The following is a 27,395-nucleotide window of genomic DNA, read 5'->3' on the forward strand; positions in this document are numbered from 1 at the left end:
CAATACATATAATTTGACAAGATTAATATAAATACAAAAATTATTTTGAGCTTTTTAAAAATATGATACATTACATTTGAAACAATTTTGATAATTTGTTGCAAACTGTAATTATAAACTATACTTCTGACTATTTATTTGATCTCAAAGATATTTGGTGAAAAATCAATATTTTCTTTATATAATTATTCTGGAACAGATGTATATATAATAATTTTTTTCTTATATAGTAGCAAGGATAATTTAATTGATTTATGCAAATCTAGGATTTATAGTTAATATTTTATTTTTATTGTTACAAAAAAAAGAAATACAATATGTACAAGACGTCGCACGTCGTACGCAAATGAGCGATAATCCTAAGATTGGAGGTAAAATTAGCGTCTCGCGTCTCGAGACTGAATAACTTATTAATTACAATTGTTAAACCCCTCGAGTGTTCACGTCGCCGCATTCCCCAACATCACTACACGTACGCGGGATGCGTGCTCTCGGTGCCCTTTATAGCTGCGCAGCTTTATATCGTGGCAATCGATAAAGTACAGAAAGCGCCGCGAACCTGCTACTTCGCGGATCCTCTTCGACGGCATCGGACGGCCGTGTGTGTCCGCGCCGGTTCCGATCGCTCTTCCTCGCGGTATTCGTTCATTTTCGCGTATCGCTATGTAAACAATCCCGTGAAAGCGCAGTAATGACAGTGGTGAGATATATTACGTAACGTAGGGTCTCCGCGCGGGATCTCCTTTATATTATACATGAAATAATAAATATGTCTTTAATATCGCCTCTTTCAATTTCTGTGCCACTCACGGATTAGTGAGTTCGACAGAACGAATCGAGCAATAAAATATAGTATAAACTAGATTTTCCCTTTATGTGTATAATACGTGGATGATTTCGATAAGCTATATAGCTCCGTTCTTTACGAGTTACGCAGTAATCACTAGTCGATTTTTTTTTTTGAATAAAAATTACGCAAACGTTTTTTATTAACTAGTGCGTTGTTGATATGCAAATTATTCGTATATTAGCTGATTCACATTGAACTGTTGACTTCATAATACGTAAATCCGCATTGCGGTATATTCGAGAGTCTCGTTAACATTGGCGAGTGTATATATATTTTCTAATCGCCTCTTTTTACATATGATATAGCATGGTTCAAGACACATTTTGAATATGCAATATCATATATAATATGATTATCAAATTTTACGTATCTCTTCAATTTACATACGTATAAAGTATAATCGGCTTCGCAATTATCTATAAAAATTGTACCAATGGATATTGTTTATAAAACAATTTCGAATTTTTAATTTAACTTGCTTCGCGCTGATTGTCTTTCTGAATTATTTAATTATGTCATTTACTATCTTTTTTTATATTTTATTTTATTCTTTATCAATAAATACATAGACACAATTAATAGATACATTAAGAGTAGAAACACATTGAGCTTGAATATTCGCAAAATACCCTATACCTGATAATAGATTGGTATTATGCATTTGTAGCCACGCAATTTTTTAGTTGATATAATAAGAATTTTTCTGATTGTAATAAATCGATGCAATACATTGATGGTATTACATTGAGCGCACACAAAGATTCGATACAAAAGATTCCAGCTTTGTAAAAGAGTTTTCGATGCGAGATTAAAATTTTTTTAGAAAAGAATACGAATCAAAAGCGCTCGCGATAATATTACAAACGCGCGTTTTACAATTCGTAATCGTGTGTGAATATTCGTGAATGGAACCCGAATCATCAATCATTTAGCAATCATTTAGCTGGAGTCGACAGCGCACGTGTATATATTATTTTTATATATACAGTATAATTCTACTTGTTACATGGAACCTCTCGATGAAATAAATGTAGTTAACTTGTATGAAATTTATTAATGATAAGTTATGACACACACTTAGGACCGATCGGTGTGCTCGATACACGATGATTCAGAACTTCTGAGAGATTGAATAACCGCATTGAGCACAATTTTCAAGACAAATAATTCTAATATGGCAAAGCGTATATCTCCTTGAATTATAATCTGTAATCAATGTAATTTCACATTGTTTTATCATTGTTTCGTTTTCTATGTTGCTCTCTTTACATTTTGTAAACTTTTAACTTTAAAGCTTTTTCTATACTTTATATTTTATGTAGAGATTTATTTTATTATTGTGTAACATATTGAATGTTTTTTTAAACTTTCAATAAAAAAAAGCGATGGAAGGCTGATAAAGGCAATTTTAAATTGTCGATGCTTTAGAAGTGTTCGTCCAAAGTGTGCGCGAGACCTGAGATGTCCTGCGAAGAGGACACGAGAGGTGTAACGAATAAAAATTCTCTTCCTTACGGAAGCAATAATTTACTACTTCGCAACCAGTGAATTGTTTGACCTCGATTATTTTGCCGGAAAGTTGTGTCAGAAGCTAATACGGTTTACATCTTACATCTGTCGCAAATGCGATCGAAATAGTCGCATTAGTGAATAAAAAGAGATTTCTAATGCACACTCTTTCCTGTGTCATCTTAGATTTCTCATTATATATCGTTTCTCTAACGGATATGAGAGGATATGAGAGTCTAATACGATTAACCTATTGGCCAACTGACTCGTCTTCTTCATTTATCAGTTTCTCCTGTCATCATTAATTTTTGTCATTACTTGCAGCTTTTTAATTGTTATTTTTAGAAATTTATATATTTCATATATACACATATAATATATATAAATAAATTATATATATAAATTTTTAATGTATATTATATATATATATATACATATATAATTATATAAATGAAAATGCTATAAATATATGAAAGTATTGACGCAAAAGAGGTGCGGTAATACACTTTTTTTACTCATCATCGTATACTTCTTTCTTCTCACCTTTGATAATTTCATCACTTTTACATTAAGAATTGTGATATTTTCTTCATTGCTTGTATTTAAAGTTTCCTTTTGCAATGGTATATTTTGAATATATATATATTTATCTGTAGATTAACGAAGCATGGAGACAGGCTTTCGAAGTCGATTCACCGGTGTAGAAGGGAGCTACATTTGAACGAATTCATGATATGTGTATATGTTGTGTATATTTTCGTTCAACATAAGAACGAAGATTTTTTTTCTCCATATCATCCTTCATGTATTTTATTCAGCCTTAAATTCCTTTGCAGACTTTCCTCTACGATAAGCAGTCCTGTAGAAGTCAGAGAAGAGCACGAAGAAGATCGTCGAGTGAAGTAGAAGTAGACCCGCCACCAGTTTCGGATAACCACAGTCGAAAATGAGGGCCTGCGCGCTGTGCACGAATACCACGAAGAACTGCACCTGAAAGTTAATGCAGATTTGGCAGTATTCGAACACTAGAAATCAACTTTGGTGAGTGAAAAAAATATTAATAAATTTAATAACGTAAACCTATGTATATATATACATTAGAAGTGTGGGAACTTAGATTTCGAGTATATAAAACCTATAATTTGCAAAATAATTAATTTAATTTTACATCTTTTTTTTTGTACACACTCTATTTTATGTGTATATTTGGTTTACTACTCTTGATTTCGTCATATTTTATACGCCGTATACTATATCCTTTACACAAAGATCTTTTCCTCAATTCTCTTACCGAATCGTGTTGCGTATAACGATTCGTTCGCTTAACTTTGTAACACGATTGACTTCATCAAGCAATTCGAAGAAAATACGTCAATATCTACATTATGTAGCAATAACTACTCATAAATCTATTGCCTACCACATGTTCGTTCTCTTAACGATCGAGAGGCCGATCCGTGAATGAAACACTACGGGCGAGAGCCTTTTAAATCTTTTTGAACACAATTTACTTTACAATTAGTATTTTTCACGTTCGGATTATTTTTGAGGATCGGTATGATAAAAAAAAATTCTATTGAACGAGGCAAGTCGTCACACATAAATGTCAAACACCGTTAATCGACTTATAGAAAGTACAGGTAAGTGTATATGTATATGTAGCCGAGTTTTCGCGCACTATACCGATAAATTCACCGCGTGTTTATTTGGTAAAAACCTGTCCACGCTTTATAATCGCGATATACTTTCGGTACCAATCTATTCTAATCCTTTCGAAATATATAAAACAAGCAACGGTTGCAAGCTAACATTATTTCGAAGGAATTATAATTAGGGAATTATAAATATGCTATCATATCGTGCTAATTTGACATTTGCGACATTGGCATCTTACGAATCACGTACATAGAATCTGTTAAACTGCGTGAATAATTTCTTGAAGTTTTTTTAATTTCTATTCGCATTTAAATGTCAACGCATTTTTATTAAATTTATCAAGTCAACGAAAAAGATTTTTTTGTTGTACTACTCTAATATTTAATTAAAAATATATGTGCGAAATGTGAGTTTGATTGATTTTAACCGACCTCAAAGTGATTGATTATATCTTTCCATACTTAGGCAGGCACCAATATATCGTGCAATATATAAATTAACATTTGCAGTTGATATATTGCAACGTATGTGTAAAGAATCTCTTATGGATACTTACTAAAACCTTTTCTCTCATTTTTATTTACTTAAATGCCAGACACCTTGCTGTTAGATTTAGCAAGAAAGGCATGAAAATATTTTCTGTCGTTATAATCCAACTTTTAATTCTTTGTGAGCCTATTTATATATAAAAGACAAACGAAATTGCAAAAGATTCAAATCGATACTTATACATTTCTATTATAATTTTGAATCTTTTGTTATCACTGAATTTTTTCAACACTACGTGTTAATTAGAACAATTACATATTTGTTCAAGTTCTCAGTGTCGCAACAATCGATTTAGCAATTGCAGTCCGTTAAAGGATCAAACGACCGACCTATCTACCATTCGACTTAAATAGTTTCGCCATCGACGAAACTTCTTTTTTCTAAATGCTAGTCATATCCTTATCTATCTGCGCGTTCTCTCGCGAGATGAAACTCCTCGGAGGGGGTGGGGGAAAATGCGAACAGAATCAAGTACACCTGTACTTCTACAGGTATGTAGCGGATCGATGGTCTTGCGAGATAAACCGGGATAAGTGAGCATTTAGGTGAGGCTTCGTAGGTATGCGGCTGGTTCGCGACGCCCGCGACGACGACGACGACGGTGATGATGATGCTGGTGTCGCCGGGGTGAGGTGATAGTGGTACAAGACAGTGTACCATAGAGTACGCAGCATATCGGAATGCCAAATTGTTGCGCCACCGTCAGCGTGGTCGGCCAGGTCCGGTGGCCGGCTTTAAAGCGAGGTCTAGTCAAGTCGAATTGCCCAACGCGCGCGCGTTGTACTTTTCACTTTCCCTCACCCCTACCTTTCGTGCGCACACACGGCGCAATGAAATTTTGCCTAGGTAGAGACCGGGACCGACTGATCTCTAACGAGCACGAATGTGTAGCCGATGGCCCAGAATCCACGAGCGATCGCGAGTTCGTTTGAACAACGTTATTATATATCTCCTGTGAGAGAAGGGGTGACGGCGCGCCTATACTTTGTCGAAAACTTGCCCTCCATTCAGCAGAGATCGAGATATTTCTCGATTCGAAGGGGTATCAATAACGCGGGAATGAACGAAATTTACTTCCCCTTAAATATGTTTCGAGCAGTATAATCGATGTAGTAAAAAATTTTAAGAGGGTTTAAACTTAGTTTAATGGATACGAATAAAAAAGTGATTTTATAATAATCGTATTTTGTTCCCATCTATTTATATTATCTGAATGTAATAATTTTTAAATCTAAAAATATAAGGAAGATTCATGAATTAGGAATAAGCTTAATAATCTTCATCCAACTTTTTTTCTACTGCACTCAGAAACATGTCTACCAGTTTCTTGTATATGCAAATTTGATACAGTATTTATTACAATTTTTGCATAGATTTAAAATGCTCGATTGATTTTTAAAATCGCCACTATTATTGTAACAAGAAACGCCGAACTGCTGCGAGACCTGTTTTGGATCCTAAACCGCAACCAGTAAAGTAGCACGCAAAAAAACGGGCAATGAAAAGTACGTTCTATCGTAGATTTGATCATAGACTTTAGTTACTGACGCGAAGCGAGGGCACAATTTTATAAACAGTTATAAAAATTTCCTATTCTGTCTCTATTTAAAAAAAAGAGACAGAATGTATTCATTTTATTAAAATATAAAATTATTATTTTATCGTCTTGTAATTAGCACTCATTAATTTTTATTGAAGACACTGTTTATCTATCTTGACGTTATTAATGATAGAAGAAAAGTAGATATTGCATCGAAAAGCGGACTCGTAGGAGGAAAGCAAACATGCTACGTGTTTTAACGAACAATTAGCATATTTTACGTGCTACCGATGCACACCCTTTAAACCTTTAAAACACGCACGACGGGTCACTAGTGCTTCTATCCGTTCACTTTCAACGACGCGGATTATTATCGCGAAACCTGCGTTGTGCAAGAAGAAGGTATCGCGAATCGGTTTGATCCACGCATTGAGAAAATCGCTTGATACTGCCATACACTCGCGTTTCAAACGATGGATCATGTGTGCATTTTTGCTGCATTATACTCGCCCAGAATCTCACCTAACATTCTTATGTCTGCAATGTCTGCAATAGACATTGAATCGAATTATACACTGCAAATTATACATTGCATACATTGCACTTGAATAGGAGAGAACAAATTTGCCCCAGAGACGCATAATAAATTGATCCATTTATCATAAGAACAGTAACTGAGAACTTTAAATTTTTTTTAGAAATAGCGATTTTTTCAGATTATTTCTATTAGGTCATGTTAAACAATATATAATTCGGGACTACCTCTATAATTTTGTGCGTTAAACTGTGCTTTTAATTATATAATTATAGATAAAAAAGATTTTTATATATCTATTAATTTTTCATGTCTTTGGATTCGATCTAAACACATCGTTTGAAAATATTGCATATATTTTGGCCTGATTTAATTTTAATTTTATTCTTGAAATAATATATGGATATTAGTTTACAAAAGAATTTAATTAGATTCGCATACTTACCAATTGTACTGTGGTCAAATGCTTTTTCCACCATAAGTACTTTTGATATTCTGGACCCATAGCTGCTAACATATAATACGCGTACATGATGACATGTACTGCGTTGTTTATAAGATTTCCCAAAGTACCATGACCGCCCACGATAAATTTCACACATATCCACGTCTCCAAAGGTGTGAGAGAGTGATGGTACAAATGCAGGAATGTCACCTGGCTGTCCTTCTTGCGCAACACGAAGAATATCTGAAATTTCGATGAGTAATGATGTTTCAACATTTTCTGAGGTCGTAATTTCCTGTCACTCAGCTTAGATTTGCTGACCTATGATTTACATAGGAATGCGTCCGTTTAACCCATTAAATATTACATTAAATGGATTCAAGATAATGTGAATTTAACAAAGAAATTTAAATGTTGTTTTTTCATTAAAGAAAATATCAAAATAGTATGATATAGTCAGTTACATAACATACTATTGTACATTGATATAATAGTTTATTTATCAAAAATTATTGTATATTTTATTTGAATTTTTAATTAATTAATTTTTGTTCATTTGAAAATGTATATATGTATTCATATCATATATATTCATATATATCATATGTATTCATATCATATATTCTCAAGTCATCATATATTCTTAAGTCATCATATATTCACAAGTTATTCAACTGTTTTTCAATAAAAATAAATGACAAAAAGCTATTGATTATTGATAAAAGTATTTAAAGAATTTATAAAAGTATTTAGGGAAATGAATGACATTTCACTGTCGTGATAATTCGGCAAATGAAACTCTTATACTGCATATATTCTCAAAAATATCTGCGTCCATTAACAGAGTGTGATGATTTTCCTCATTTCGAGTACGGTAAACGTGATAGTGGCAACACTGGTTGTCAAAATTGAGCAACAAACAATGAAAGAACCCGTTTTGCGATGATTCCTATGTTCGGTTGGATTTCACGCACTGTCGAAAGTCTAGTAGGCGCTTTCTCTCTCGCGAGGGTAGATAGTTAAACATCCACTTCGTAAATTGTTGGCTCCTTCGGTCAAGGTATCTAACAAACGAGTCGGCGATTGGCCGATTAAATTTTATCTACTCCTTTTATCCGCCAGCATTATTGCATGCTCGACAAGCAATTCGGCGCTGCCCGCTTGCGCTAATGGAAACGATTGCTTAAGGGTTCTTGCGCTGTGAGAAGGGATATACGAGCATACGTACGTGATTATTCTATTCTGGTGAAATATCCTAACCGCGTACTCCGCCTCTTTCTTTACCTCCCGATCTATTTATTATGCATACGAATATCTGTCGCAAGTACAGGGTAGTTCGTTCAATTGTTACTTTGCTTGCTCAAGCAAGCAAAGTAAAGCTATGCAACTTTTTTTTTTAATTAATTATACAGTTTGACAGAAAGGAAGAGAGAGAAAGGGAAATTTTGTGCAAATTAAATTTTGCAAATAGATAATAGAGTTTTGTTCTGTTTTATTTTAGATATTTAATTTAATAGATTTTATATTCGAGACTTTTTACTCATTGAGATATTGAACAATGAAAATTGTTTGAAAAATTGATAATCGTGATATTTTCATTTTAAAAAATTTTAAAAAATGAAAGGAAGAGAGAGAAAGGGAAATTTTGTGCAAATTAAATTTTGCAAATAGATAATAGAGTTTTGTTCTTTTTTATTTTAGATATTTAATTTAATAGATTTTATATTCGAGACTTTTTACTCATTGAGATATTGAACAATGAAAATTGTTTGAAAAATTGATAATTGTGATATTTTTATTTAACAAAATGTGAATATTATGCTAGATGGATATTTGGTTATATAAAATTGCATCTTTTCAATTTTGATTCTATAACAGAATTAATCATGTCTCGAAATCTTATACTGAAAACATTTTATTAATTAATACATATATTTTAAATGGGGAAACGTCGTTTTGAATGTTTTGATGGCACCATTTCAAAGAAAATTGTCAATCATATTTAGTATGACGTTTTGCGTGAAATATTCTTATCATTCATTACAAATCCCTGTATATAATATTTTTTAAATTTATTATTGTATTTATTTTAATATAATTATTTTGTATGTTTAATTTTATCTAATTACATGTTGGCTCGAATATTTATTTTGCTGGTTTCTTTTTAATTTTCTTTTTTTTTTTTTTTACAATCTTGAAGATTCTTTAAAATTTGCCGATTCGCGATCTTTTGCATGATTATTGCTTGATTGATGTCACGTAAATTTATAAAAATGAATAAATATTATCTTACCGTGTCAGCGAATTCTGTAAATTTGCTGATGAAGTACCACCAACAGAGGTTCGCCATCCTCAGAGCGGATGGATTGTGAGAATAATCGACCGGTTGACACTTGTAACTGTAGTCAAGTAGCCATCCAGACATCAAATGCTATAAGAAAATAGAAAATATCTAATTATATATATATATATATATATATATATATATATATATGTATATATCAATTAGCTGCAATATAATTTTGAGTCTTAATGTAATTTAATGTCTCGTAAATCAGATAAAAATAACTGGTGTCTCAATTCATTTCGATGTTTACAAGAATTGTTTAATGCTTCAACATAATAAGTTGATGAAATATAATTTTGTGTAATATCGGTTTGAGCAAACATTTGTTTTATTTCGCCATATTGGGTCGCGCCGAACTCTGCTTTCCCTGCGAAAGATGACGAAAGTTAAACATGCCTTACAAAATCATTACAATTTAAAGAACAATAATATACACAATTTATAATTTTAAATTAAACAGCTCTATTTTATAAGAAATTCTGTAAATTAAAAATATTTTTTGGGTAGATATGCAATCGTTTATCGCTAATTACGTCCTAAATAAATATAGCATTATTATTCTGTTGATTTGGTGTTCGAATTGGGTTATAAATATTTGCATTGAAGATTGTGCATTATATTTCATTATCAACTTTTGTATAGCAAGTGACTAATCATAAATCAGGAGAAATTATGCGTTTTAAAGCCGACATGATCTGTTTTGCATATTTTTACACATTTTATTTACTATTTGCATAATAAACCTATTCTTTATCTCTCCACATAGGTTACAATTTTTTTTCTTATAACTTTTGACTATTTTTTATTCAGTTTATTACATTTGGTCATTTTATAGTTTAAACATTTGAGAAAGTTTTACAATATTTTCGGTAAGAGAAAGAACGTTTTTTTGTACGTGCTTACTGATAAAAGATAGTAAACGTTCTTATTTGTAGGAAGTATAGTATGTTTAACATTTTTTGTATGAAATACATTTCATATATATTGAAAGAGTTTGTATGAGGCTCATTTTTCATCATCTCATTAATCGTACTTGACCGTGACGGCTCATGTGTGTTACTTTATTTGCTTTTAATGTAAAAGGAACAGCTGTTAAAGATTAGATGTGAGTATAATAAACTTTAAGTGAACTAAGATTATCGCATAATTGAACGAATAGAAATATCTTGAAAAGTTATCCCATTTCGTGCATATAAAAAGCTATCCTGGCTGACTCTCTAACAGAAATAGCAGTTACTGCGGTTAGTCACTTCTACAAAATAAACTTTCGCGTAGATGCAACCGTTCATTATCCATTCCATTGCGCATGAAAAATCTTGTTGTTTGACCTTCCATACAGAATTTTACTTTGTATTTTTGAACATGCGCCTTGGGAGTGGCGAACGAGGCTTAGCACTTTATGGAAAGTCGAAAACAGGATGTCTCACTGCTAACGAAACGCGTATGAGTGCATAGATTGATTGAGCAACGACGAGATTGTATAGCCCCGGTATGAAACATTACACTTCTCTCTTTACGCATATTTCCTGTCGCAGTTGAGATTGTAACAGATGATACGGAGATAATAAATTGACATTTTTAATTATATTTAATATATATATATATTTTTTTTTGCATTTGGAAAACCCTGCTATAAAGTATGATTTCAACATTTTCAGAATTTTTTTATATCTAATATCGACGCAACAATTTTTTATGTCAAAACTTTTGGAATATTTATATATTTAAGAAAGTTTTATATTAAGGATTGCGATAAGAACGCGTACAATTAATAATATGCACATATAGAATTACATTAATATATACTTAAAATTCATAAAAATATTTAAAGCCATTTATTTTATGTCTGCAACAGAATTTTAAAAAATCTGTTAAAAAATATATTGACTAATAATATGGTAATAAGAATGACATAAGTACAAAAGTATAGTGTTTAAATAAGTACGTTAAGTATAAGTGTATAAATTAGTTCACGATATATATTTTCGCCATTTGAAAGATCAAAACGTTTAACAAGTGGAAGAATGAGTTGCGAAATTAATATTTTAATTAGAGTATTACAAAGCGGATGCTTTCGCATTTTAGTAACCTTGTCCAGAACAAGGTTGCTAAAGATATTCGCTACGCCTGGTTATGCGGTAATCAGTAGGTCAAGGTTACCACCAAAGAAGCGGAGATTGCATCTCTTCTACTAGAATTGTAGATACTTTGTTGAGCAAGTTTTCCATTAAATTTACGAACAGATTCACGCTCTATATGTCCAATTAATTATTACAGCTTATGGCAAAATAAATCTTTGTTCAAAATTTAAAAGAAATATATTTTTTGTTTTTATGTTTGTATAAAATTGTATTATGTTTGTATGAAATTTCTGAAAATGTTGAAATGATTATTTTTACATAGTAGTTACCTTTTCTAAATCCAAAATAAATGTACGAATCGAAAACAGTATCGATTATAGAAATGTTAAATCTACAATATTTAAAAGTTGTATGACAGATTTAAATTTTTTTAAATTAATTAAAGATAGTTTTTCATAATTTTTAAAGATTCGTTTATGTGTGTGTTTAATATTTCTATGTAATAATGTTTAGAAGTGTTATTAATTAGAAAAAATAAACTTAATGATTATATAATCAATTAAGACATAAAATAATTAAATTTAATTCGAAGTAATTGAAAAGTTGATTGTGAGTCTTATTTCTTCGAAAATTTGTTTCATAACTTATTTTATAAATTTTATTTTATAAATTTGTTTGATTTCCTTTTTATTTCTTACTTGTTCTCGCGTAGCGAAAATTAGTTGGTAACGTTATGCAAAGTTCGTTTCCGGCGAACGATCTAACTGGCTCGCTTTAAGTCAGTTTGTTGAGTTCTATGATTGTCTGATCAACATATTATTTTTTAGTAATATTACAGTAATTTACATGAACATTGCAACGAAGCAATTGGTAGTTATATAAGACACTTATTTAAGACCTATTTAGCATATGTAATACAATTGATTGAATAATATTGTATTTAATTAAGGCCGGATGGAGTTGAATTAAGATACATATATGGAAATTATCGAGAATTATTATTTCGTTGGCGCGTGATTGTGTTGACTTTTCGCAAAGTATAATCGAAGTTCTAGGTCGAAGTTTCTTCCTTGATCTTTCTCTTTTTCTCTTTGTCGACGATTACGCGAACTATTCATCATCTCCTTTCACCGTCACACTTTGTTAACCGTAGCAATCTCGTGAATTCGTATGCGGCTGTCCATCTCTATTCTTCATCGTCATCTCCGCGACTAGTGATCCGATCCTTTTCGATCTCGTGTATACGTTGTACTATACCGACGACATACTTACATCGTGACCTATATAGCGAGGCAGAAGTTGCTTGACCGGCTTCGATCGTCGACCGAGTCCTTAGATCCTGAGAATCGTTAGTGCTCATGAACTTTGCACGTTATGTACGTTTTCCTGTATAGCAAGAATCTATCGGTGGCTGTAGAAGACGCGAAAGTCAAGGGTGACTTGGACAAGGTCATATCAAGCTCTCTCTCTCTTTCTCTTTTCTTTCTCTTTCTCTCTCTCTCTTTTAGTCACATACACATACATATACTTTCTTTCTCTTCCTTTCTTTCCCTCATTCTCTTCATTGCTCTTGCATTCCTCGCGAGCACGTTTTCCCGCCCAAGGGTTGCACGATCGCAAATTATACGATTTCTAGCTCGTGTGCCTCTTTGTCGAAGTGTCTACTTTCATGATTCTCTCAATAATCATTTTGTACTGGTTTATCTAACGATTGTATCTTCTGCGATATTTTTTCTTATAATAATTTTGCTTTTCACATTTATAATATTTTAAATTTGCGAATTTTTTAAATTATCTTTAAAGTAAAACAATTTCTCTTTTATATTTTATTTAATACGACATTTTAGCTTATAGTAATAACATATATAAAATATTCTATATTTAGAAAAATAAAATTAAGCACTTTTATCAAATGTTTATCTATATCGAGTGATTATTATATTTAGAAAATATCTAAAACATTATCTTTATTTGCTTTTCAATTCTCGTTTATCTATAAATTTTTAATTCTTTTTAATTCTCGTTTATAAGTTTATTCTATTTTTCTAAAAAGATAAAATTAATTTTGTCACGCGCTCGATTACGTAATAATTAGATAATCTGAGAACATTACCTCGTACATCATCCCTAGCGAGAAGACGACTTGAAATGCGTTGTACGCTACCAGGACGTTTCTGAGTTTGTAGGGCTTTCTGTTGGCCATCATACGCGGGCCGAATATGACAACGCCGTATATGTAAAGGAGCACAATGAGGATTGTCGGTATAGGCGAGTCCATCAGCGGCCAGTCGCTGACACGCGGATCCGAGACTGTCGCAAGAATCTCCGTGTATTGATCTAGGGCCATCTTGACCAAGCCCTGGGCCCCTACGAATGTCCTGTTTGAGTCCGTCATCTCGAGCCTGAGCTCCGGCTCCCTTTCCGCCACTAATTCCGCTGCCGCCGATGCCATTTCTAGAAAAAAGAATATGCAAACCGGTATCTACATTGTTCAAAACAAACTTACATGCATTTAATCGAATCAAAAAATAAAATGTTACATGCCCATTGAACTAGAATTTTTAAACATAATCGTAAACTATCAAAGTTATCGTGTTGAGCAATTTCAGAATATATTCATCTATGTGTATAGATATATGCAAAATAGTGATTGCATATCGGGTCGAGGGAAAGACATCTTAATTTGTGGATAATAAATAAGGTGTGAACGTGAGAAATATGTATTCTTTCCGAAAACATACGTAATTAATACGTATGTGCTAATCACTATTATTCTTTATTATTCTTTAAATCGAGAATGTGGAAGAGCGACCTTATTTCTTTCATCTCGATGAAAGGATTAATATCTTAGTAAAGTCTCAAGGAATTTCAGGTCTCTACATTCCAAGGTTTAATAAATACCTAGCCTAGTCCCGTTCATATTGCCGGATATACATGCATAGTCTGTCACTCGCGTGGGTTGCGCTTAGTTAGTTGCGCGCGATCCGGGCTCAATCAGATTAATTTCTTATTCGAATCAGGTCTTAATATTTTTATCTGGCAAGGCATTCTACAATTTTATCAGGCCGTCTACAGTTAGTATCCTATCTTTGATCGAAAATGGTACATCTTATAAATTATTAATAAAGTTGAATAAATTCAAATTTATATTAAAAATAAAAAAAATGTAATGTGTCATTTTTGAAGTAGAAGAATGAACTTGAAAAAATCAATAAGATATTTTTAAATTACTTTAATTACATATATGCACATTTTTTTTAAATTCAAATTATTAATATTCTAATAAATTTTAATTTATTCAAGGAAATTAATATTTATTCGTTTTTTAATGTGTCTTTCTTTCTAATGCATATGCATACGAGAGATTTATTATCTATCGTAGACTGAATGACACAATGAATTATATATTTCTCTTAAACAATGCAATTCCGCAATCGGTCGAGATTTGCCAATAACTCTTTCCACTCACGTTGATACGCGCAATTACACATACGTGTAATATTCTAATCGTTGATCAAGGCTCGTATGAATATGAATGCAACGGGTTGGGAAGTTCTGAGGATGTCATTAAGAATTCTCGCGTTATCGCGAAGTCATCATGCCACGCTTTCGCTGCGATTTTATTTATACGGATATCAACTGGTCTCCCCTTTTTCCCTTCCTCCCTTTTTTGTTCTTATCCTCTTCATCAATCACCTCGTAATTTTTTTGTGTTTTGCATACGATCGAATAAATCACTGAGTCTTTGTTTTAGAAGCGAACGAAATGATGTCAGAGAATTGCGAATATAACGTCGTTGAATCAACGCGCGAAGTTAAAGCATTACGAGCGAATCTTCGCTCTCAAACAATCTTCTAAGAGAAACGTTAACAAAAGTATTATACGCTCTAGTAAAGTATGAGTAGTTAATAATTTAAGAAATAATTATTGTAATTTATTTAATGCACAATCTCGCGTTTAACAATACATTATGTATCGCTAGAAATGCAAGAGTTCAAAATAACGTGTGTCAAGAATATATGTATGTATTTCAAATGAATTAAATATTTAATAATTATATTATATATGTACATACATTAATCTATTTAACATATCTTATTATTTTGACCTTGATGGCGTTGCCAAGATCATCAAAGCAAGATCATCGTGAATTTTTTAAATGGTACATCAGATTTTTTATCTTAAATTATTTATTTTATTTTAAAAACGATTCCACGTAATATTCTATATAAAAAGTTATGTAGGATAAGGATAAAAAAAGGAATGAGTTTACGAGATATTTTATACTTTAATTTGACATAATGTTACATAATTTATGAATTATTTCGTAAAAGATTTTTTTTCGATTTTATGATTATGAAAGTGAAGTATTGAATTAACTCAACATTTATGCATAAAATAATGAGAGAAATGAATTGGTATAATGAGAACACAGTTTTCAAGAAAATATATGTAATTACTAGTTGCAAATTATATACTTAATTTTAAAAACAATTGTTTTATATTAATTAATTTCTCTCATTATTATCCGCATAAAAGTAGTTGAGGTAAGTTGAGGTAAGATTATCGGAAAATGAATATTTGATGAAATATATATAAGTTTATATTTATGTAAAAGTATATCAACGTGTTAAAGTATATAAAATCATAAACTATTCATTTTTTGACCACTTTATCTTTACAATTTTTATACAGAATATTACGAAAAATGTATTTATATAAAACATATGCTCGTTCCATTTAAAAAATTCAAGATGATTTTGTCGTGACCTTAAGTCAAAACGATAGGGTCTGTAAATAGATATTTTTAAACTCTATAATTTTTATTTGAAACATTTTTTAAAATGCGCTTACGAGACATTGGATTATTTTCAGACTTTTAAAATACTCTCTCTATATATATATATCCTATCACGAAGAATATGAATCGAATTCTAAATCAAATCAATCTCTATATTCAAGTAAACGGAACAGATGTATGTATGATTCTGTTCTGTGCTAAATTGCATTATCGTCATCTGATGATTAACTGAGGCTGATTTCTAATGATTTCTCGAAAGCTTCTAGAAACCGAAGCTCTCGATCAATATGACTATTGCTAAACGCAGACGAATGTATAGCAATGGATTAATTCCTTGATCTGATTTAATATAATACGCATCGTTCTCGTTGTACACTTTGATCATATATTTATACAATTGTAAGAAAAAATAAAATGTGTTTATTGAAATATTAGCAGTATCCGCGATTTCTAAAACATAGATGAGAGAGAAAAAATTAATAGCTAAAAATATAAAATGATAGTTTTTCGACTCGTCGAAGATTATCCCGCGCACTCAACTTTTACTGTACAACGTAATCGTGCTTACGAATATTTGATCCTTTCCGATAAATTCGCATAATCGTCGGGGACAGTCGCAGATGATAATTGAGTATTGTGCGTTGCATGTTCGGCACTCCGTCTTCGTCGCGTCACGTAATGCACTTTTCGAGATTTAGAACTTGTCGTTATTACTGTCGTAATTATTGCCGATGGACAGCACTTTCTTGCCGCTCTGTCTTCGTTGCGAAAAAAATTTATCGCGTAATCTTACGTACCACGCATCAATACCGTTTTATCATACGGTCATTAGATTACGTTCCCGCAGATCTGACGATTTGTGTCGGATTATTATAGATGAGTCGTGCGAATTTTCGCGTGTAACAACCGATTCGCGATGGAGGAGACAGTCCTCGTAATCGTTCAAATCATTTTCGTCGCCGCAGTCGATTTTCACTTCCGCACCCGATTGAAAACTTTTCACGTAATCATAATCACCTTTCGGAGAGACTTTTTCCTCGGTGTATTTTTTCCGCTGTCAAGTTGGGTGACACCGGCTAATCGAATGAACCGGAATCGCGAGAATAGTCGTCTTCGTGATTTGTAACACTCGATTGCTTATGATTTCCGTATTTGCGTGATGTAAGTCTGACGCTTTCGGCGGACGTGCGAACCAAGTATTATCATTTTTTAAAGATACTTTGGAGAGAATTGCGTGTCTGGTACGAGATAGAAAAGATCGTAACGACGACATCCTCACAATTTGATTACTCATGATTTCCGTAATTATGATGCAACTGCAATATGCATTTTCATATTATGTATTAGAATCTTTTAAAGAACGTCACCGTACCAAATTTATGTATGTACAACATTTATTGTATTCTAAAAAAATCTGATCGATTTATTACTCAAAGTTTTTCAAAAAGCTCCGAGTTGCTCCAGAAACATAGTCTGAAAAATGAAGCTTATCTTTATAATCTCATCTTTATAAATTTAATTATCTTTCCGAACTTTTGTGTCATTTTCGATTGTGTGCCATGCGGCTCATTGTCTGTAAAAAAGATCCTTGGAACAGTCGTTTGGGATTAATATTACATTAAATTACACGTTAAAGATTTTTCAAATAACATGTGATTGGAGAACCGACTATTCTCTTCAAGGACCTTTCTTAAACAATGAGCCGCACATGGCGCACAATCTTGTCCAATTATACGAACAGGGAATACATTGTCTATTGTAAAATTTTGGTATTGCGTTTATCCATGCGCGCGCAGTTATCGAAATACGTCTATAAATCTCTATAAAAAGGATACGGGAGATGGGCAGGCAGCAAGTAGACTAGAAAAGTAAACGAGCCGCGATTTAATCATCGCCTCGACGCCGTGTTCTAAGGCCAGAGAGTTTGCGTAATTGATATTGCAGTTCCGCGGACTGCGAAAACTGGAGTAACGACTGCACGCCGAAAGAAGGTTGCTCAATGTCGTTGCGTGGCCCTTCGCCTTTTTCTGTACGATTTACAACGGCTAGTTTTTACCATCACTTTTCACGTACGCGCACGTATAAGCGTGAATTGCGTATGCGCATTGTTCTGAAACGGAGAGACGTCGAGGCTCTCTTGCCTTGCGTTCGCGTTTGTAATTCTTCAATGTTACAACGTTACGAATCCGAACCTTTGGATTTCAGATATATCCCGGACATACGCGTTATTTGAACGCGATCATGTCTCCTCGACGATATTAATGTTGCTTATGATTATAAGATTACGCAAAAAACGCGCCGCACTGTTTATCAAGAGAATCTAGGTTAATGATCTAAGTTTCTACAAATATTTCTATATTGCCTAAGTGAAAGTATTATTACATTATGCGAATTTACGCTAAATTTTATATTTAGAATTCAGAACAATTATTCATTTAATTTATTGAATTTTTGTTTCACATTTCATTCACGTTTTTTTTCGCCACGTTAGACAGAGAATTCGCAAGTACATTTAATGTTTGAATTAAATTTTATCTCGCTATTCACCGTTAGTTTTATTCTATAAATTTTCCAATTATAAAAAATTGTTTATATGTCAGTTACATTATTCGTTCTTGAATAAGCGAAAAATCAATTTTCTTCAATCATGGAAAGAGAGAAATAAAATTTTGAGAAAAAGAACAATATCTTGAAATATATATAATACAATATTTATATATATATATATATATAAAAGAAAGAACGATGCATTTTTATGCACGTATATGCACGCACGTATATATTTAATTTAGTACGTATATATACGTATTTATAGATAATTCGAAAAATACTTTTTTGCACAGTGAACCTTTCAACCTATTCAGCATTCAATTTAATCAATATTATCGTAATGGCTTATATCTCTCTCTCTCTCTCTCGGGGAGAGCTGCGGATCCGACAAGGTTAATAGTGGCACGCGTTTTACGTGAGACGTCCGACATGCGAATCCTGATCCGTGCCGTCTCATCTCAGAGAATGTCTCATCTCTCGGTGCCGGTACACTGCGCAGACGGCGCAATCCGTAGAGTAAAACGGTACTCGTTACATTAGAGAAAGTCTCGGCGCGGCCGCGAAAATACGAGGAAGATGAGATCGGGTGACGGTGGCGAGCAGAGGGAGATGCTGGAGAAAGAGAGAAATGCCGTGTAGCCGGTGTCGTCGAGTTCTCTCTCAATGAGAGAGAGAATTCCGATGATATGATGGCAACGTGCCCGTGCAAGCCAGGATGGCTCTTTGAGTTTAGTGGGTAAGTGGGTCGTCCGGGCCCGTTTAATTGCCGATCGGCCTCTGCCCGGATCGGCTAGGCTGTGTAACGCAAGGTGTTTGCCGTTTTTATGAGAGAGGTGAGAGACTCTTCTTCCTCTTTAGCTCCTCTCCTTCCTCGATCTCTTCTCTTTCTTTCTTTCTCTACCGATTTACTCTGCACTTCTTCGCACTTTCTCACAGACGCGACTACTCTCTTCCCTTTCGCGCGCGCGCACGCGTTTCTTCTTTTACTTTCCGGTCTCGTGCTACTAATTGCCTCCGATCCAAATTTTTACGCGCGTGTGTATCACTTTTGCTCGATGCCGTTTGTCCGAGGACTTTTTAATGTTTCCCTCACATTTCGGCTCTGAAGAGAATTTCGAGCATTTGGACCTCATTTTTTATGTAATCTTATTTGCGTTATGTCATTCCGTCAAAATTTAAATATTTTTAATTCGTGTGTTTGAATTCTGGAAATAAAGTTAAAGGAGCTATTATTTCTTTAGCACAATATTTCGTGCTTATGTTGAATCGTACATACTCTAATCTCACGAATGCAATTGCATAGCTCTTCTCTTTCCCTCGTCTTGTTTTCTCGGTCGATTCAAAACTATGCGCTATTTTGCTACGTCAGCTTTTTGCTTCATGCGTATAATAAACGTTTAGCAATATTTTTGTTAAGAGTTGATTAAATGGAACTTACTTAACGGCATTGTGTGTTTATGCAAAAAGAATGCGATTGGCTCGATTGCAACAAGGAAATTAAGAAATTGCGGTCTTGATGCGGCATATTGACCGGATTACAACCGTGTCAAGAAAGCACATCCGCAACTGGTAAAACGTCAGAACTAGCATTAATAATAGTACGACAAAAGAATAATTCTATCTTCCATCGAGGGTTTCGTGAACCGGTTTCGTATATCGGTTGTCTTTTCTTTTCATTCTTTTTGTGTGCTCGACAATATGCTTGATAGATATAGATCTCATTGAGTATATTGTGTCTATGCAACTATTTATAAGAATCATTTATGTACATTTCAAACAAGGCGAATATGATTAAATGTTACATGGAATTCATTAAAAGTTATCTGAGTACCGGTTAAACGTGAAATTTTTGCCAACGAAAGTAAATACAGACATAATGAAAACTTTCTGAAAACTTCATTGTATCATAAGTATATAATGAATTATTAAATCACGTAATATTATGAATTTATGAATTAATTGTATAATTAATTAAATTATCAATAGAGAATACTTAAAAGAGAATTTGATTTCGAGAGAGAAATTCAAGAGATTTTATTTTCTATTATTTATAATTTTTTTTCTTTAATTTTCTTGCATTTCTTTTTGATTATGTTATCATTTCCCTTTCGAATACATATTTTAATAATTATCAAACAGCAATGATATATTCGAGTTATGAATGAAATAATCTTATTTTTTGCGATAAAACTTTTCCTCTGAGAAATAAATACACGAAGAAAGAATCATAATAATAGATGTTACGCACATGATTGATAGAATATTGCTTACTTGAGTTCATTGATGTTTTGAACAATTTTCTTTGATTCCTGAGTCTTCATGTTATAATTGGTGAGAGCGTGTTAAGTAGGTTACGTTACTTTGGCTATTAATGATGTGTCTTCAGTGATTTTTTAGTCTTTGTGGGTTAATGAATTTTTACCTATATATCACTTCTTATCGTTTTACTTTCAGATTCTATTTTAAATTCTATAAATTATTCGCATATATATATATATATATGCGAATAATTTATAGAATTTAAAATAGAATCTGAAAGTAAAACGATATGAAGTGATATATAGGTAAGTGATATATATATATAAATATATATATATATATATATATATATGTGCAAAAACAATTTCTTAGAAATTGATATAATCGTATTAAAGTCTTCTAAACTTTTTAGTATACATCTGATCTTGTATTATATATGTTTTGCCTCGAAAGTGTAAAAATTTAAAATTATATTATTTTTATTTATATTGTAATTGAATCACTTTCGAAGTATATACATATACATAAAGTATATATATGTTTATATATATATATATATATATATATATTCTATGTATATATAATATGTCAATATGTAATATAAATGTGTGTGTAATTTAAATACACGCTTTCTGTTTTACTGGTTTTAATGACAAACTAGAAAATATGGATAACTTGTACCATAGTTTCTTGTTTGCCATTTCATAACAATGACTTTAATGATAGTATTTAAATTTTGAAAGAAGAAAAAAAGAGATCGATGAGAGCTCTAATGGGTTTATATATTAGATCGATCCACTTTCTACTCCTATTTCTTGTTCGTAAAAAACAATTAATTTTATTTTCTTGATTAGAGATTCGGTTTGAAAAGATATATATTATTATGGAGTTATTTGTCATACTTATTAAAATTAATTAATTAAAGAGAGAAATGGAACACGATGTTTGTATACGATTATTACAGATAACATGATCCTTAGTTTGACTCTTATTTCTTCTTCTTCGTTTACTTTTATTCAGTCTAGTATCTCTAACAATGCTCATTACCGTTCGTTATCGATGTTCCTTTAACGGTTGCTCTTCCTGCATTATTTGTGCCCGCAAATGGAAACGCATGCTCCATATCGCAAAACAAGTTCTATCGATTTACTTGTTATACGTCATCGTGTAATTCTTTTCTTGCATACGAAAAAAAAACGGGTATTATTCGCTAATTTCTCTGTGCTACTAGCCTGTTCTTGCGCGATCGAAATCTATCGACTTTTAAGAACGGTTTTCACCGCTCCACGAGAGTAACGACGTCATTTATTTAGAAATGTCTAGGTAAAAGCGCAGATTTATGATTCATGAATGAAACGATGATATATAGTGCGGATTCAGAATATCTGCGAAATATAATATGTTTAATTTTAAACATATTTGGAACGAGTTAGATCAAATGAATTAATCAATATTACACGTGCAAGTGGCAAAGTCCAAGATTAAGGTAATGATGGGATATAAATCGAAATAATGATGAGATAAATATGATGCCGCGATATTTTCTATTCTCGCACGATTAATAATTCCATTTTTGAAAATTTTGCAATATTTTTCTCAACTTGTCACACAGAAATGAGGGAAAGTAGGAGTAAAGTATCTATGTTACAACTTTATAACGAATATTATGTTGTCGCAGAGATTTAAATCAATATTAAATTATGTACATTCTCTTCTCTAGGTTATTTACTTGAGGTCGTTTTCTCGAGTTTCAACATTCCTCTTTCGTAGAAATGCAAGAAAATTTGATAATTTATTCCACTTTTGTTTTTCTTTTACAAATATAGTAGATTGATAGAGCAGTTAAGTTTTAACAATTTATAGCATGGTATATTTGTATATTTTTTCAAAATTTATAATTTAAATTTATTTAACGTAATGGTTTTATTTGGCTACCGAGTAGGAATAATAATCGCGTCGTAAAACTTTACCCCATCTTGTTCTCGTAATTCCTCTTTGCCAGCCGATCTTCTAGGAGCATTTTTATGCGAGTTAATTATAAGGCGCACCTCAGTTTTTTAATTCGTCGTTTAACGTTTTACTTCGACTATGCTCCCAGTCAGCGAAACGTAAAAATCGCACTTTTTTTGTTCGATGTGAAAGCACGTTTTTTTGCTAATATTGTTTCTACATTAAGATTTTCCAAAGAGTTTGCTAATCTTATACTGTTTATGAAGAGGACGAATTTTTGCAAATGATCTATAGTAAAATTGTAAAATGATTTAAAGAGGACATATCATAAAAAAATAATTTATATAAAAATATAGAATCCTATATACAAAATTGAAAGTAACGAAGATTGGCAAGTCTTTTTTTAATAAAATATTATTGCAAGGATTCTAAATGAAAAAATTTCATGAAATTTTAAATTATTTCTCAAGTTCTGGATGTTATACATACATATATAAACTCATACCAGATTAGACATTGATTGATGTTGTCAACCGATACGCTAAGTGCGTAAATTAGAAGGTAATAGTTGAAGGAGAGATGAAAGCGTCGTTATCGTTAACAACTCGAAAGTAATTGCCTGCAATTCTCAAGTGTTTCAATGTCCTCGATTTGGATAAAAGCAACGATACGTGTTAACGTTCTTTCGAAATTCTGCAGTTGGAGAGATCTTAGCCTTGACTAGCATAAAATATCTTCAAAGCTTTGTGGAGAGATGTATTGTGTCACATGAAATCATAATCTCTAGTGTAAATATGAGATTTATTTCTTTCTTCGTCTCACACACACACACACACACACAACACTTTTTGCATCGCGATGATCACTCATCTCGACAGAGACTAACGAAGAGCTTATATTATATTTAATCAGATGGTTATTTTTTATCATCTCTATTAGTTTCAAGTTGAATATCAGCTAGGTAATAAAATCTCAAGGATTTTATTAATCATTTTAAGAACGCTTCTCAATAAAGTAGCTTCAAAAATCTTTTTCTTGACTTCTTTGTATATTGATTTTTAAAAGTTTAATAACCGAAAATGAGATGTAAGAATTGTGCATATATATATATATATATATATGTGTGTATAATACACAAACGATACGATATTTTTAATAAATTTGAATATGATCAATGTCTGAAAATTCCAACTTCATACTCAAGTTTATTAAAATTCAAGTAATATCATTGATTTATAACATATCTTATACGTCATCATTCTTATCGAATAATTTACATATTATTATAACATACCAAATACTTATCGTAATGTTATGCGACATTTTTTATATTTGATGTTTCAATAAGTTATATTTAACAATTTCGTATCTTTCTTATAGTAAGAAAAAATATCCTTATCTTTCCTAGATGTACTATTCTTATCTTACAAAGATGACTTTATAAGTATACATAATCTCAAAAAAGGAAAAGGATCATTATCATAATTATTTAATTACGTGTAAAAAATATATTTTGGATGGTATTTCACATTAGTGCATCTTTTTTGCCATTCTAATCTTATTTATTCAACTTCATGTTTGTTCACTGTTTGATAAAAACTTTTTGATAGTTAACAATATTATAAATGATTTATTCTTTTTTAGTGGGATATTATTGTTTATTTGTATTCAAGCAAAGACAATGTGCATAATTTGTTAATAATTATTTAATAATGAAGTTATTAAGTTCCAATTAAATGATTTGATCTGTATACATAATTTATAAATTTCCGCATCATTTGATATATAATCTGAATTTATTATTTACATAAAGATATTAATATGGATATTGTTTTCCCATGCATTTTATGGATCTAATTAAATTGGAATCCTATAAATGGTAATGAACCAAGGGTTTTGCTAAAAAATCCGAAATCTTTGACGTCGCTCTAAAAGGGTAGACTTAATTTTTCTCGGATACGCGAAATCGCGTCGCGCTATTAAGAAACTGGCTCGAAAACGGTCCAGCGACCTTGTGCCGAATATTATGGCGTGTTTCGAGACGGTTGTGTAATGTGACGCATTTCACGTGCTTGGACACATACGTGGGGGTTACATTATAACAGGTAGTTGACCATGCAAAGCAAACGCGCGCTCGTGTACACAGACCAGCGAGGCGAGTGAAGTTTCTACATAGTTTGAGAAAGGATCTTCTTTCTGTCACCTGCCGAAACAACATATGCATTTATGCAGCGTGATAGGGCCAGGCACTTTGCATTAAGGCAATTGCAACGTTTCTAACGCACATATTTTCCTTCTTAATTATGAAATACAGGTGCGTCTCCATTTTCAAGAATATATATCTACGTATTTAAATATTAGACAGGCTAATAAATTCCATTATTTATTTAATGACATTTTTCCTCTCTCTCTCTCTCTCTCACTTTCTTAATATATTTTTATAGCATCTCTTTAAAATAAATTTCTTTAGAAGAGTATATATATATTTTAAATGTTCTTTTATAAAATTAGTTAAAAGCTACTGAACATACATTTAATGATATATTTTATGAAAATAGTAAATGTATTTTATAAGATTATTAATTTAACTTTATCAAAAAGACACTCAACAAATGTATATATATTTTTTATTTCTATTTATTATATTAATTACACACGCGCGTATTTATCTTCATACATAATTTGTTTGTTAAAAATTATTTATTATTATACATTCTTTTTGTTCGGAAATATTGCATATTATGCGAAAAGATGGCTTTCGCAAGATGCGATCAAATTTGACCTACTTTTAACAGAATAATTTATCAAAATATTGTAGCAAAGAAAGAAAGAGAAAGAGCGAGAAGGGCGAGGTGGGAGTGAGAGAGAAAGAGAGAAAGAGTGAAGGTTAATGCCAAAAGTGATGAATGTGGAATTTTTTTGGAGGGGGAGATTTACTATGACGTGAAAATGTACATATATGTGACACAGTTAAATTACGATGCAGTTGCGTCGAAGAAAATTTACTTGTTCCACTTTATCGATAGTAACAAACAGGATATGATTTAGACAACGGTTATTTTCGCAACAAAGTCCAGCGTTCAGTAATAAAGTCATTTTAATCTCCATTTAATCATATGCAATGAAAAATAATATCACCGTTAATAATTTTTTTTTGCATATTGAGCGCGCACGTGTATACACATACGCACACACACACCCGCGCGCACACACACACACACACATACACATACCAACCCATGCACATTATTTCTTAATTTTTTCGTGTACTTTTACAAAGAATTTTCTGAAATTTTTTTGACATCTCACGTTAAAAGTCATTGTTTCTATTTTCCAAAGCTCAATTAAATATTTAAATTAATTAAAATTAACGCGACGAGATCGAGCGATCATCTGGGAAAAAACGTACGAAATGTATTATAGCAAATAAAATATATAATTCCGGTTGCAACCGGATTTAAAGATATTTAAATGTAGCTTTTGCATATTAAACAGGTCTGGCATATAAAATGCAGACAATTTAATTACATTGTGGATCCGTTATTGCATCATCGATATTGTAGTGAGTAAAACTGTTTTACAATCTTTCCGTTCTGTTAAATCCCCGTGCCAATTAAGGGAGCAGGTACCGCTTCGTACTGTGAACCCTTGTATGACACTAGCGTATTGCTCTACTACTTCGAGCATTTGACCAGGTCGCGCGATTTCGGGTCTCGGACCAAGAAATGTGTAGCCAATCAAATTGTTGCTTTTTCATCAAAATTGTAAATTGGCTAATCATTTCTCGGTCCGAGAACTTGGATTTCTAATATATATCATGGACACAGGCTTTAGAACAGCGATATAATTTTTTTTAGAAAAAAAATATATTTCTCCACCACAGAGAATTCGTCTTTGTATATTCCTAAAAGTTCAACACGATAGTCTCAATGAGTTTTAATTACGACGAATTGTCTTCGACTTCTCCAGACACAGCATATCTTAAAAAAAGTTAAGCGACTCGATACTCGCGCGGATTTTCGCGATGCAAGTTTTTTTTTTTTTTTTGGTATCAAGTCCGCACGCGTACGAGTGCGCCGATCCGTTTAAGGACTCGGTTCGAGTTCTCGCTGCGAAAATTCATTTCGGACCATACTTGCTCGCTCGCTCCACGTTCCATTCTCTTCCCCGGGATTTCCGAAACGCGCTTACCTTCCGCTTACGTTCCACCGGATTCGATTGTCGATCAGAAACTGGCCGGGCACTTCGCACACTTCACCACTTCTGCTACTCTCTTGGCTACTTCGAAGCCAGCCGAAGTTACCGATCTCTACGCGATTCAAT

At 32.2% G+C, this 27,395-nt stretch overlaps 2 protein-coding genes across 2 annotated transcripts in view; one reads left to right on the plus strand and one right to left on the minus strand.

Annotated features, from left to right (window-relative positions):
- Positions 1-53: 53 nt before the first annotated feature.
- Positions 54-27,395, plus strand: part of sit (stuck in traffic) — a 63,826-nt gene continuing 36,484 nt past the window's right edge. The window contains exons 1-2 of the mRNA XM_029312251.2: positions 54-700; positions 3,196-3,400. The gene's annotated coding sequence lies outside the window, so the exon portion shown is untranslated. The remainder of the gene's footprint in view (positions 701-3,195; positions 3,401-27,395) is intronic.
- On the minus strand, positions 264-27,328 carry LOC114938344 (very long chain fatty acid elongase AAEL008004). Its single transcript, XM_029312253.2, has 5 exons — positions 27,264-27,328; positions 13,626-13,966; positions 9,378-9,515; positions 7,085-7,327; positions 264-3,349 (listed from the first exon to the last, which is right to left on the minus strand). Exons 2-5 carry the CDS (start codon positions 13,962-13,964, stop codon positions 3,170-3,172), a joined length of 900 nt encoding a protein of 299 aa, XP_029168086.2. The 5' UTR covers positions 13,965-13,966; positions 27,264-27,328; the 3' UTR covers positions 264-3,169.

Source organism: Nylanderia fulva, unplaced genomic scaffold (genome assembly GCF_048542155.1).
Source record: "Nylanderia fulva isolate GAGA-0341 unplaced genomic scaffold, ASM4854215v1 Scaffold17, whole genome shotgun sequence".
Taxonomy (NCBI): Eukaryota; Metazoa; Arthropoda; class Insecta; order Hymenoptera; family Formicidae; genus Nylanderia; species Nylanderia fulva.

Bases quoted from the DNA above. Each gene is read 5' to 3' on its own strand.
- LOC114938344 (XM_029312253.2), bottom strand. From the start codon at position 13,964: ATGGCATCGGCGGCAGCGGAATTAGTGGCGGAAAGGGAGCCGGAGCTC. The intron at 9,516-13,625 runs GTAATGTTCTCA...ATTTTCTTATAG, and splicing joins CGCTAGGGATGATGTACGAG to CATTTGATGTCTGGATGGCT. The intron at 7,328-9,377 runs GTAAGATAATAT...TCGAAATTTCAG, and splicing joins TTACAGAATTCGCTGACACG to ATATTCTTCGTGTTGCGCAA.